General features: G+C 43.1%; 1 protein-coding gene across 3 annotated transcripts in view; it reads right to left on the bottom strand.

The window, feature by feature from the left end:
- Positions 1-1,686: 1,686 nt before the first annotated feature.
- ZNF556 (zinc finger protein 556) overlaps positions 1,687-12,948 on the bottom strand; it is a 14,734-nt gene continuing 3,472 nt past the window's right edge. For 2 of the 3 annotated variants that reach the window (XM_032847021.1, XM_032847022.1), the window contains exons 2-4: positions 4,041-4,167; positions 3,003-3,186; positions 1,687-2,379 (exon numbers count right to left, since the gene is read on the bottom strand). In XM_032847021.1, coding sequence (XP_032702912.1) covers positions 1,959-2,379; positions 3,003-3,186; positions 4,041-4,167 — 732 coding nt within the window. In that variant the 3' untranslated portion in view covers positions 1,687-1,958. The remainder of the gene's footprint in view (positions 2,380-3,002; positions 3,187-4,040; positions 4,168-12,948) is intronic. The other variant, XM_032847023.1, reaches the window with a different exon arrangement.

The following is a 12,948-nucleotide window of genomic DNA, read 5'->3' as shown; positions in this document are numbered from 1 at the left end:
TATGAAAACACTTAATAGACAATTTCTCAGAAACACAGCATTTGTTCAACCAAAAAAGTATACATCATGTCCAACCACACATACTCAATCTTAATAACAACACATCCTGAGGGGTTGCATCCAGTGCTGAGTAACAGAAAACCCACACAGTCTGCCCCGTATGTCAGTAGTGCTTATTTATTTCACAGAAACACTGGGTAAGTGTAGCTGCTCGAGGACGCTGCAGGGAAACACCTCCCGTATGTTGTTATGGGTGCTCCACTGCATCTGATCTAGATGGAATCAGGAACACAGAAGCATAAGAAATAATAAGAGAATGAGGTGTTCACCATATAAATCAGGTGTTATTCGAATATGTTAAGATCTAGAGAAAAGAGGTCAGAACATTAGACAGTATCAACAGCCATGATGTCCTAATCAGTGGCCTGGTGGACAGGATAGGGCTTTTGGGAAAATATAAGCTGTGGACATCGAACCACAGAGGTACCTCTGTGATGGGAAAGCTGGTAGGGTGTCTTTGAAAGGCCACCCCTCTGACAAAATGGAATTCATGCATGCCCACCATGAATTCATGGTGCCCACCATGTCTCCATGCATCTCTCTATCTTCTTATGTGGTGGTGGCTCAATAAACTGAAAATTGCTTCTTCCAAATCTCACGCAAGCTGGGCTCTTCCAGAATTCTATCATGGAACCATATAGAGAAGGCCTCTTGGGAAATGTAGTTCCCAGCCTTACCTATGTTGATAGAACACAATCCAGCAGAACCATCTACACCTCTAGATTTCATTCTCCTCTTAACTGAAACATATTGTCCACTTCCTAACCAGAAGCCGGGACAAAGAGCATATAGCAACAGATGGAAATAATAGTTCATATGAAACTATATTCTTTCAAGACCACTGTGTACCTACAAATTTCTGCCAATTTACATAATTACAAAATTGGAACCAAGCAAAATGGAATAATGAAACTCTGGCAAAAAAAAAAAAAGGTGTTGAGAATACATACCTTATGTAAGCAAAGGAGTGCCAACTTTCAAAGTCATAGTTTCTCTCAGGAAGAGAACATGATGGAATATATGTAATGGGAAAGTGATACCCAATTTGGAACACACTGAGCCAGTAAGAAAAGCTAAACAAATATCAATGTTACATTAGTCTAACGGCCCCACACTTACAGAACAATTTAAAAAAATAATATAAAATTAGAGGTCCCATTAAGGATGAGATACTGAGGAATACCATCTTTGTAACTTTTGCACGATTTTTCTTCTGGTGTGGATTTTCCAAACTGTTTTAGATGAGTTAATTTGCATCAGGTTTTCTCACATTACTTACAAGTTTTCTTTTGTTGACTGTGAGTTCTCACATGACTATGAAAGGATTTGGGGCAACTGAAAGTTTTCCCACATTTTTCACAGGTATGAGGTCTCTCTCTAGTCTGCATCCTTACTGTTTTAGAAGGATGAGGGCCATTTGCAGGCTTTTCCGCATTGCTTACGATTACAGGCTTCTCTCCACTGTGTTTTTTGACATGTTTGTGTAAAGATGAGGACCAACCAAATGCTTTCCCACACTCTTCACACCTATAGGGTTTCTCTCCAGTCTGCATTCTTACATTTTTGGGAGGATGGGGGCCAACTGAAGGCCTGCCCACGTTGTTTGCATTTACAGGTTTGTCTTCAGTGTGCACTCTGACATGTTTGTGTAAGGATGAGGGCCAACCAAATGCTTTCCCACATTTTTCACATTTATAGGGTTTCTCTCCATTGTGAATTCTCACATGTCTCTGAAAGGATGTGAGCCAACAGTAGCCTTTCCCACACTGCTTACATTCATAGGGTTTCTCTCCAGTGTGCATTATCATATGTACTCGAAAGGATTTGGGACAGCTAAAGCCTTTCCCACACTGCTTACATTCATAGGGTTTCCCACCATTATGCATCATCACATGTACTCAAAAGGATTTAGGGCAACTGAAGGCTTTTCCACATTGCTTACACTCATAGGGTTTCTCTCCAGTGTGACTCCTTATATGTCCAGTGAGGGAATGGGAACGAATAAATGTTTTCCCACAAAGCGGACATGCATAGGGTTTCTCTCCACTGTGAGTTTTCACATGATTCCTTAGGTATGAAGAACAACTGAAGGCTTTCCCACATTCCTCACATTGATAAAGTTTGCGTCCAGTGTGACTCCTTTTGTGCCTCTTAAGGGATGAACGATGCCTGAAGACTTTTCCACACTGACTGCATTCATACAGTTTTACTCCACTGGAAGTTTTCTTGTACAGCTTAATATTTGGAATATGGCTGACAATTTCTCCACATGTATCACCTTTGCTACTTTCACAGAGTCTCTCCACTATATGACTTCTGCTAAAAAAAAATGGGGGGTCACATTGTTAATGGTTTGTGTATTCATAATTTATTAATATTTGTTAATGAGTGCTAGGATTATATTTCTCCCATTTTCTATATATATGTAGGCTTTCTTTTTTTTAAGAGTTTATTGGCTTATTTGAGAGAGAGAGAGAGAAAGAGAGTACCGTAGTAGGGAGGGGCAGAGAGAAAAGGAGAAGGAGACTCCCCACTGAGCAGGGAGCCTGATGCAAGACTCGATCCCAGGACCCTGGGATTATGATCTGAGCTGAAGGCAGATGCTTAACCCACTGAGCCACCCAGGTGCCCCATAAATACAGGTCCTCTGTCCTGTTTGAATTATTTCAAAGTGGAAAAAACTAGCTGCTTTGGGAATGGGATTAAGCACAGCCTACTACTACAAGTGTTTCTCACATACGGTTCCCTGATCATTGTTTCCCACTGAATTATCTTTCCAATGCTCAATGTCTGAGTCACATGAAGAAAAAAAAGGAAGGAATGATTTGTGAATAAACAAATCTGGATCAAGGTTTATCAGTTTTTTGTTTTTGTTTTTTTAATTTCATGAAATAGTAAGATTCTCTACTGGACTATTGTGTTTTCTCCAAAGTGCAACTCACCTCAAATATCTTCCCTCATTGTTGTGTTTATCTTCAATGTACTGGTCTTCCCAATTTTCTCCAAAAAGGGAGGTCCAGAAATCATTTTTTGTGAATCTTGGTATTTTCTGTTCATTGGATAATTTTTCTCCAAAACTATCCTGCTGAGAAATGGACCCAATGGTTTTAAATTGAGTCTCATCATCTAAAACAAAACAGTGAACAAATCTTATCAGGAAGGCACCTGTGAGCAAAGAAATACATTCAGTTTAGCTGTTTCAAAACTTCATTATTAAGAGGCATAAGAGGGGGGCACCTGGCTGGCTCAGTGCGTTAAGCCTCTGCCTTCGGCTCAGGTCATGATCCCAGGGTCCTGGGATCGAGCCCCATATCAGGCTCTCTGCTCAGCAAGGAGCCTGCTTCCCCCTCTCTCTCTGCCTGCCTCTCTGCCTACTTACGATCTCTCTCTCTGTCAAATAAATAAAGTCTTTAAAAAAAATGAGGCACTAGAGGTCAAAATGGAGGCAATTTATATCTTAATTTTTTAAGAGATTTTTATTTATTTGACAGAGAAAGCGCACATGCACAAGCAGGGGGAGCAGCAGGTAGAGGAAAAGAGAGAAGTGGGCTCCTGCAGATCAGAGAGCCTGAGGCAGGGCTTGATCCCAGGGCCATATCATGACCTGAGGCGAAGGCAGACTCATAACCCAGTGAGCCGCCCGGGGGGGCCCCTGGAGACAACTTAATATGCACAGAAAAACCACAAGATTTCAAACAATCAACTTCCCCACGCCCACAGAGTGACTCATGGATATATACCCAGACTGATGACACTGAAGGACCCTAAGTATTTCAAAGAAGATAGATAGAAAAATACAGGTTTATATGTAGATTTTTACTGTCACAGAGAAACTGTTAGATTCTAGATCCATGATAGCTGTGATCATGCCTGTTTTGTTTATCAATGTGTACTCCTTCTTTAGTCCAAATCTTGAAATAGGCTTAATGAATACATACTTAGTCTCTAAATAACCAAGTGAAGGATGAATGCCTCCTTACCTACTGAGACCAGGTTCCTGAAGGTCTCCAGCATTACATCTCTGTAGAGCTTCCTCTGAGAAGGATTCAGCATAGCCCACTCCTCTTGGGTGAAGTCCACAACCACATCCTCGAAAACCACTGAGTCCTACAACAAACCACATAATCGTAGGAGAGCAGGTGACATGGACAACACAGGGAAAGTGGACTCAAATTCACCGGAAGTTCAAGCAAGATTCACTGGTCTCCCCACATCTAATCTATGCCCACACTCATTTTCAGTATCATAATCTTTTCTTTTTAAAGATTTTATTTATTTACTTATTTGAGAGAGAGAGTGTGTGTGCATGCAAGAGAGCATGAGCGGGGCGGCACATTGGGGGGAGCAGCAGAGGGAAAGACAGAAGCAGACTCCCAGCTAGCAGGGAGCCCAACATAGTACTTAATCCCAGGACCCCGAGATCATGACCTGAGCCAAAGGCAGACACTTAACTGGCCTGAGCCACCCAGGTGCCCTCTGTATCATACTCTTTTCTTTTCTTTTTTTAAGATTTTATTTATTTATTTGACAGAGAAAGACACAGCAAGAGAAGGAACACAACCAGGGGGAGTGGGAGAGGGAGAAGCAGGCTTCCCGCTGATTGAGCCTGATGTGGGGCTCCATCCCAGGACTCTGGAATCACGACCTGAGCCAAAAACAGACACTTAACGACTGAGTCCCCTAGGCGCCCCCTTCTGTATCATCGTCTTAACACACCATTAACACATTGAACTTCTCTCTCTCTCCATTTTTACTGTGGCCTTCCTGTGTGATCTCTGCCTTTTCACAGAGTCTAGAATAGTCCAAAAAATACTGGAGAAATTAGAGAAATGCTATACAAATGAAACAAATATTGCTATTTTATGACTATCAATTCCTTGTGAAAAAATGATTTCCTTTCTTTCCTTATTGCCCACCACAACTCCTAGCACTGCATAAGCCACCAGTTCAAATCTTGATGAGATTCTGATAAATAAAAACACACTGAGGGAACTTTTCCTTCATTTCCTCTCAACAGCAGTGAGAGGCCTAAGGTAGAAACCAAACTTACAATGTGGTCCAACTGACCCTGTGTCTTGATGTTCCCCATTCGAAATTTGCAAGTCCAGCTGGGTGCAGGAAGACTTCTGCAGAAGTGCTCATTTTAATTTCTATGTGTATTATTTAATACATTATTTATCACAGAATCAATTGTTACTCCTCCTTCCTTATGTCCCCTTAATTTGGGACAGGAGAGGTATTGAGAAAGAGGAGGAAAGAGGGAGACGTGAGAATTCAGAAGGAGAGAAGAAGACATGAGAACTTAGGCCTTTCCGTAACATCCACATTCATGAACCTTGGTGTTGGTGTGCATTAATATTGCGGACACACAAATACACACTGAGGTTACAAGATGCCAGAACAGCTCATTCCATCCAAGGCATGCTGGTGCCTTGATCTTGGACTTCCCAGCCTCCATATCTGTGAGAAATACATCTCTGTGGTTTACAGGCCACTCTTCGGTATTTTATTGCAGCAGCCCAAGTGGGCTAAGACACATTGCCAGAGACTGGAGCAAATTGAGATGCGGAGTAACGGTCAAGATGGTGGACAGTGATGGGAGGTGGAGCACATCATCTTGTGGGGAACGAGTCAGATCTGACTCTGTGAGAAATGTGGACTATTCAGCACTTTGCACAGAGCAGTGACGTCCTCCGATAGCTCTAATGACCCATCACTTGTGTTGAGACTTGACCGCAGGCGATGGATGTAGAGACCAGAACAGCTGATGAGAAAATAAAGCCAGAGCCAGGTGAGAAGAAGGTGGGTCACCCTGGGCACTCGCAGTGGAATGTGTATGGAAAACATAGATAAGAGCTACTGATTCCCAGTGGACTGAAGTCGGGGCAAGACAGAATGAGATTTAATGACTCTGGTCAATTCTCACAGTACAAACTGGAATGGTGGAGTTTCCATCAATCGAGATGTAGGAGACCTTATGTGGATTAAGTTCTTGGGGAACTTGAGGAAGAGCAATTCACCTTAATGGGGATAAGAATAAGATATCCAAGGACACCTGGGTGGCTCAGTGGGTTGAGCCTTGGCCTTCAGCTCAGGTCATGATATCAGGGTCCTGGGATCGAGCCCCGAATCAGGCGCTCTGCTCAGCGGGGAGCCTGCTTCCCGCCCCCTCTCTCTGCCTGCCTCTCTGCCTACTTGTGATCTCTGTTAAATAAATAAATAAATCTTTAAAAAATAAAATAATAAAGGTTATTTTAAAAGGAACATACAAATGGAGTGAAGTTCATTATTTTCTATCCAAAAAAGTACAAAACAGATTTCCACTGCCTCACTCCTAGTCAACACTATACTAGAGATCCAATCCAGTGCCACCTGGAAATAAACAAATATGCAGAATTATAAAAGAATAGAAGATCATTGTTACCGTTAGCATGAACAAGCATATGCATAGGACCCCAACAGAACAAAGAACCAAAGGATAAGACTTTTAGCATGATTCTAGATCAAAAACACAAGATGAAAATAAAAGTCATCACCTTTCCATTCAATAATGACACTATGTTGGAAAACTCGTGTTAAAAAGTGAGCATGACTGTGTGGCAATATGAGGTACCCTGTGGAACTGCTCCCCAGCGAAACTGTGAAATCACTTTTAAAACCATCATTTCAAGCCTCTGGGCATAGTCCTGAAGGCAGGGAGCTGAGGAAACAGGTATTCATGAAACTCGATACGAATTCAGTAAGAAAAGTTAACAGTCTGGTATTTGAACCAAGACCACTCTCCCTTTCCCTAGACTTCTTTTTCAGACTGCAGCCAAAAACACGGGCTCCTAACTGGAGAAGAAGGATGTCAGCATTTCTCATCCTGCCCCCGTTAGCTGTGACTGAGTTCAAGCTCCAAGCAAGGGCAATTGACAGGTGGGGGCTCTCCACTTCCACCAGCCCCCACGTGTGGGCTCTACAGTGGGCACAGGGCTGATGAGAATACTGGACACCTAACTGCTCTTGTTCTGCCTCATAAGGCAGAGGTTCCACATCCGAGAGAGGCAAGCTGAGAAGGCATCAGGCAACTGCCCTTCAGCTCTAAGTGGGGCGTCGCTCAGGAAGAAGGGTGCCTCCATCCCCATCTCACCGCAGTTCCCTGGCTCTGAGATACTGACAAGGGGGAAAAGCAGGCTCTAAAACAGATCGCCCCAGCCTCTTCCCGAAGAACGGACTTCATTTACAACAGGAGATGGAGCATCTTAAGCCTAAGGGCGCTCTCAGAAACAATGCGAGTTGCAGTGAAAGGCAACAGGGAAGAGATTCAAGATACAGGCAAAATCGTCCTCCACCTTGTTTGCAGGGAAGAAACAAGGAAAGAGGAAGCTGGGGGACCCTTCCAAGGATCTGAACAACCAACAAACATTGATCTGTGAACTATTCCTTCACAGGAGTCCAAATTCGACTGATTAGCGCATAGAGGAAAGTATGCACCATGGCAGTTTCAAAACAGTCAAGCCGTCAGCCAACAATCAGTGGAGCTTAATAGCTTAATAGTCAAGGAAAGAAAAGAAAAGAAGAAACCCCGTCCAGACTACTGCCATCCCAGGGTGACTGAGGAGGAATACCAGAGGCTTAACACTGAAGGGGTTGGGATGGGAGTGAAATAGATTTGACTAAAATAATCCAGCCGGTCACCAAGCAGGCACAGTCATGGCCCCAGAGGACAGAGGCTAGTACCCAAAATTGCTATAATGTATTACCTGTAGTGTCCAGTTTCCAACAAAAAATTACAAGGCATGCAAAAAAAAGGACATTGTGACCCTTATAGCAGACAAATAAGCAGGCAACCGAAACTGGGAGCAAACAGATATTGGATTTAACAGAAGAAGGCGTCAAAGGGACTTACAAATGTGTTCAAAGAACTAAAGGAAATCATGATTAAAGATGCAGAGGAAGAGATAATGACAGTGATGCACCAAATAATATCAATAAAGAGACAGAAATTATTCTGGAGGAAATTTTCCACAGGAAAATTCTGGAGTCGAAAAGCACAGTAACTGAATCAAGTCCCTAGAGGGACTCAACCACTGATTTCAACTTGCAGGAGAAAGAACTACAAAGTACGTTACTCCATCCTCATGAACTGTCTAGAATAAGAAATTCTCAAGAGGCAGAAAGTGCATTAGTGGTTATTTATGGCTGGGAGCAGTATGGAGGGTGATAAATAAAGGGCATGAGATTTCTCTTGAGGCGATAAAAATAAACTAAAATTGAACATGGTGATGGCTGCTTCTTTCTGTGAAGAAACAGACACACTGAACTGTACATCCTAAATTGGTAAATTGTACAATATGTGAATTATATCTCAATAAAGCTTGTTTTTAAAGCTAGCACATAATGGGGCTCCTGGGTGGCTCAGTCACTCAAGCCTCTGCCTTAGGATCAGGTCATGATCTCAGGGTCCTGGGATCGAGCCCCGCATCAGGTTCCCTGCTCAGCGGGAAACCTGCTTCTCCTTCTCCCACTCCCCCTACTTGTGTTCCTTCTCTTGCTGTCTGTCTCTCTCTCTGTGTCAAATAAGTTAAAAAATAAAACCTTAAAAAAATAAAGCTAACACATAATAAAGAATTCTACTGAAGGGTATAAAAAGATTCTAATGGGCCAAAACCTCAACTTTATTGGGTAATATCAAAGTAGAATTAAATAAATAGAAATTTGGGACATGTTCTTAGAAAGAATTCAATGTCACCAAGATGTCAGCTCCCCAAAAAGAAACCTATAGTCTTTATAAAATTCCAGCAAATCCTCAGAAATGATTTTCCACGACTTCATAAAAACAACTTCTTCAAACCTAATAGAAAGATCAAATGTGCAAAAAAGACAAAATTTTCTTAAGAACAAAGTACAGGCTCTGCAAATACTTTAAGGAGTTCGAAACTGCAGTAGACTGGGCGATACATTATTAGCATGCGGATAAATAGATTCAGGGAAAGGAAAAGCATCTGGAAGGGACCCACATGTATATGGAAATTTGATAAATGACAGAGCAAGATTCATAGAGCAGTGGCCGAAATGATGTACACTGTCACAAATGGGGCAGGGAGAAACTGGTATCCAGCTGGGAAAACAGCACTATTCCTATGTAGTCCGTGAACAATGACCACTTCGTTCTATAGTTAAATGGGAAAGACAGGAGCATCGGGTGGTGCAGTTTGTTAAGTGCCCAACTCTTGGTTCCAGCATGGGTCATGATCTCAGGTTGTGAGATGGAGCCAGGGTCAGGCTCTGTGGTCAGCAGGGAGTCTGCTTGAGATTCTCTCTCTCCCTCTCCCTGTGATCCTACCTCTACTCTCTCTCTCTCTCTCAAATAAAGGAATAAATATTTTTTAAAAGATTTCACTAATTTATTTGAGAGAGAGAGCACAAGCAGAGGGAGGGGCAGAAGGAGAAGCAGACTCTCCATTGGATAGGGAGACTGACAGGGGGCTTGACCCCAGGACCCTGCGATCATGACCCCAGCCAAAACCAAGAGTCAGATGCTTAACTCACTGAGCCACCCAGATGCCCCTCAAATAATAGATCTTTAAAAAAATAAAATTAAGAAACTGAAAAGGCAAACCACAATTTGAGATAAAGATATTTACAACATATACAAATATAAAAATGTGTGCAGAGTAAAAATGAAGGGTCAAACAAATGAATAAAAAATAGGAAAATGACTAAAACATGTACCACAAAAGATGGAAGACCATATATGAAAAAAGAGTCGGGGAACCCGGGTGACTCAGTGGGTTAAGCCTCTGCCTTCGGCTCAGGTCATGATCTCAGGGTCCTGGGATCGAGCCCCGCATCGGGCTCTCTGCTCCGTGGGGAGCCTGCTTCCCCCTTTTTCTCTGCCTGCCTCTCTGCCTGCTTGTGATCTCCGTCTGTCAAATAAAAAAATAAAATCTTTTAAAAAAAAAAAGAGTCAACCTCATTGGTAATGAGCAAAATAAAATCTCAAACAGATCCCATTTCAAGCCAAGAAGGGCAGAAATCACGAAACTGGATAATCTCAGGTGCTGAAGGTCACACGGAAGAAGTAAGCAGTTACGCATGTGTGTTTGCAGAATCAACTGATACACTTAATTGGATGTCGCATAAATTTGAGCTTGGCCATGATCTACAATGCAGAGATTTTCCTCCAGTATGGGGCATTTGACCTTGGGCACTGAAACAAGACTCCACAGAAGTGGCATTTTTCACAAAAGCCAAAGACAAACTTGAAAAACCCAAGCCCCGCAAGCACTGGAACGAAGAACAAATTGAAAGAATACGGCTTTCGGAGAGAGGCACGCAGGAAACAGACCGAGGCACAGAACCATAGGAAAGCCTTTTTGGTGCAATTCTGTTAGTTTCCCAAAGAAGTAAAATGAAGCAGAACACTGCTTAGTAAAAAAAATCACAAAAGGTAAAGGTATGAAGATCAAGCAAAGAAACAATCAGTGGTCATCGGTGGGACAAGACGGTGGTGCGTTCGGGGAGGGTCATGTCGGGAGACTTGCAGCTACCCACGGCCCATTTAGGAATCCAGGTGGCGAATTCACAGAGGTTCACACTGTGGCTGGTGTTTGGATGTCCCAGACACCTGGATATGCACTCTAAATACGGCAGATTTCACCATAAAAGTTAAAGCATTAATCAAGGTTGGAAAATAACACTTGTATGTTTGCTTACCATGTAATATGAATAAGTTAGTCCTGATTAACAAACCTGGGCAGAAGAATATTTAGTGCAGATCGAATGCCTAATTAGAGAAAACCAGTTGCTTAAACTTGAAAACCAAAGACATCTGACATTATATGAAAAGGTCTGCAGGACCATCACATGAGCAAAAGTACGTTGCCTCTTGTTCATCATATTACTTTCCTATAACAAAAGAAAAACGTTTGCACTTCTGTTTCATTTTGCAGAAAGAAACACTGATAAAAATGCACAAGAAATTGGGGTGCCTGGGTGGCTTAGTGGGTTAAAGCCTCTGCCTTCGGCTCAGGTCATGATCTCAGGGTCCTGGGATCGAGCCCCACATTGGGCTCTCTGCTCAGTGGGAGCCCGCTTCCTCCTCTCTCTGCCTGCCTCTCTGACTACTTGTGATTTCTCTCTGTCAAATAAATAAATAAATTCTTTTAAAAAAAATGCACAAGAAATTATTAAAACTAGTTGTCTGAGGGTGGCTGGGATAGGGCTGGCACAGGCCAGGATATGCTGGCAGGAAGTTGTCCTGTGTTAGATTTTCAATGTTTTGCAGGGTTTTTAAAACTTTATGTACATTATTTAACTTCACATAAAGAGAAATCTATATGTTATATTTTTGCTTTTTTAAAAAACCACTTATTTATTTACTTATTTATTTTAGAGACAGAGGGACAGCACTCAAAGGGGATGGAGAGAGAGAATTCCAAGCACACTCCACACTGAGCACAGAGCCTGACACAGGACTCAATCCCACGACCCTGAGATCATGACCTGAGCTGAAACCAAGAGTCTGATGTTCAACTGACAGAAACCCCCCACCAACACCGTGCTCCTGTATTTTGCTTCTTAACACTTTTTCTTTTTATTTGGCAACCACTTTTCCCTGTGGTTTTAAGATTTAATCCTGTGAGGGGCGCCTGGGTGGCTCAGTGGGTTAAAGCCTCTGCCTTCGGCTCAGGTCATGATCCCAGCGTCCTGGGATCGAGCCCCGCATCGGGCTCTCTGCTCCGTGGGGAGCCTGCTTACCCCACCCTCCCACCTGCCTCTCTGCCTATTTGTGATCTCTGTTAAATAAATAAACAAAATCTTTTTTAAAAAAATGTAATCCTGTGAAAATGAATAAAGGTAAGCCTCACTAACACGGAGTTGGAAGAAAAGATAATAATAATGAATGAAAAAAAGAAAGAAGAAAAACCCAAAAAGGAAAAAAGAAAATCAGATGGAGTTGGCCGTCCAAAAGGGGGAGCCCATTCCACCTCGACTGCAAGAAGGACTTCCCGTTACACGCTCCGGGCAGAAGACCCTGGGGGGAAGAGCGGTCAGTCTCAGAGCCCGGCAGGAAGAGATGTCCGAGGCGTCCCCCAGAAGAGGCCGACTACCCACAGGCCGGCCGCGGGCTCCGCCACTGCGGCCCGACACTCTGGACCTCAGGGCTATGCGCCCGAGCCCCACATTGGGCGTAGAGCCTACTATCAAACATTTTTTTTTAAAGATTTTATTTATTTATTTGACAGACAGAGATCACAAGCAGGCAGAGAGGCAGGCAAAGAGAGAGGAGGAAGCAGGCTCCTTGCCGAGCAGAGAGCCCGATGCGGGGCTCGATCCCAGGACTCCGAGATCATGACCTGAGCCGAAGGCAGCGGCTTAACCCACTGAGCCACCCAGGCGCCCCTACTATCAAACATTTTAAAAATAAAATAAAAAATAAGAATGGAGAATCCTTTTTTTTTTTAAGATTTTATTTACTGGGACGCCTGGGTGGCTCAGTGGGTTAAGCAGCTGCCTTCGGCTCAGGTCATGATCCCAGCGTCCTGGGATCGAGTCCCACATCGGGCTCCTTGCTTGGCAGGGAGCCTGCTTCTCCCTCTGCCTCTGCCTGCCACTCTTGTCTGCCTGTGCTCGCTCTAGCTCCTCTCTCTCTGACAAATAAATAAATAAAATCTTTAAAAAAATTATTTAGATTTTATTTATTTGACAGAGATCACAAGTAGGCAGAGAGGCAGGCAGAGAGAGGAGGAAGCAGGCTCCCCGCTGAGCAGAGAGCCCGATGTGGGGCTTGGTCCCAGGACCCTGGGATCATGACCTGAGCTGAAGACAGAGGCTTTTTTAAAAATATTTTTTAAAGATTTTTATTTATTTATTTCACAGAGAGAGAGAGAGAGAGAGAGA

This window comes from Lontra canadensis, unplaced genomic scaffold (genome assembly GCF_010015895.1).
Source record: "Lontra canadensis isolate GAN:19392208 unplaced genomic scaffold, GSC_riverotter_1.0 scaffold184, whole genome shotgun sequence".
Taxonomy (NCBI): Eukaryota; Metazoa; Chordata; class Mammalia; order Carnivora; family Mustelidae; genus Lontra; species Lontra canadensis.
This window is presented reverse-complemented; position numbering and strand designations above follow the sequence as displayed.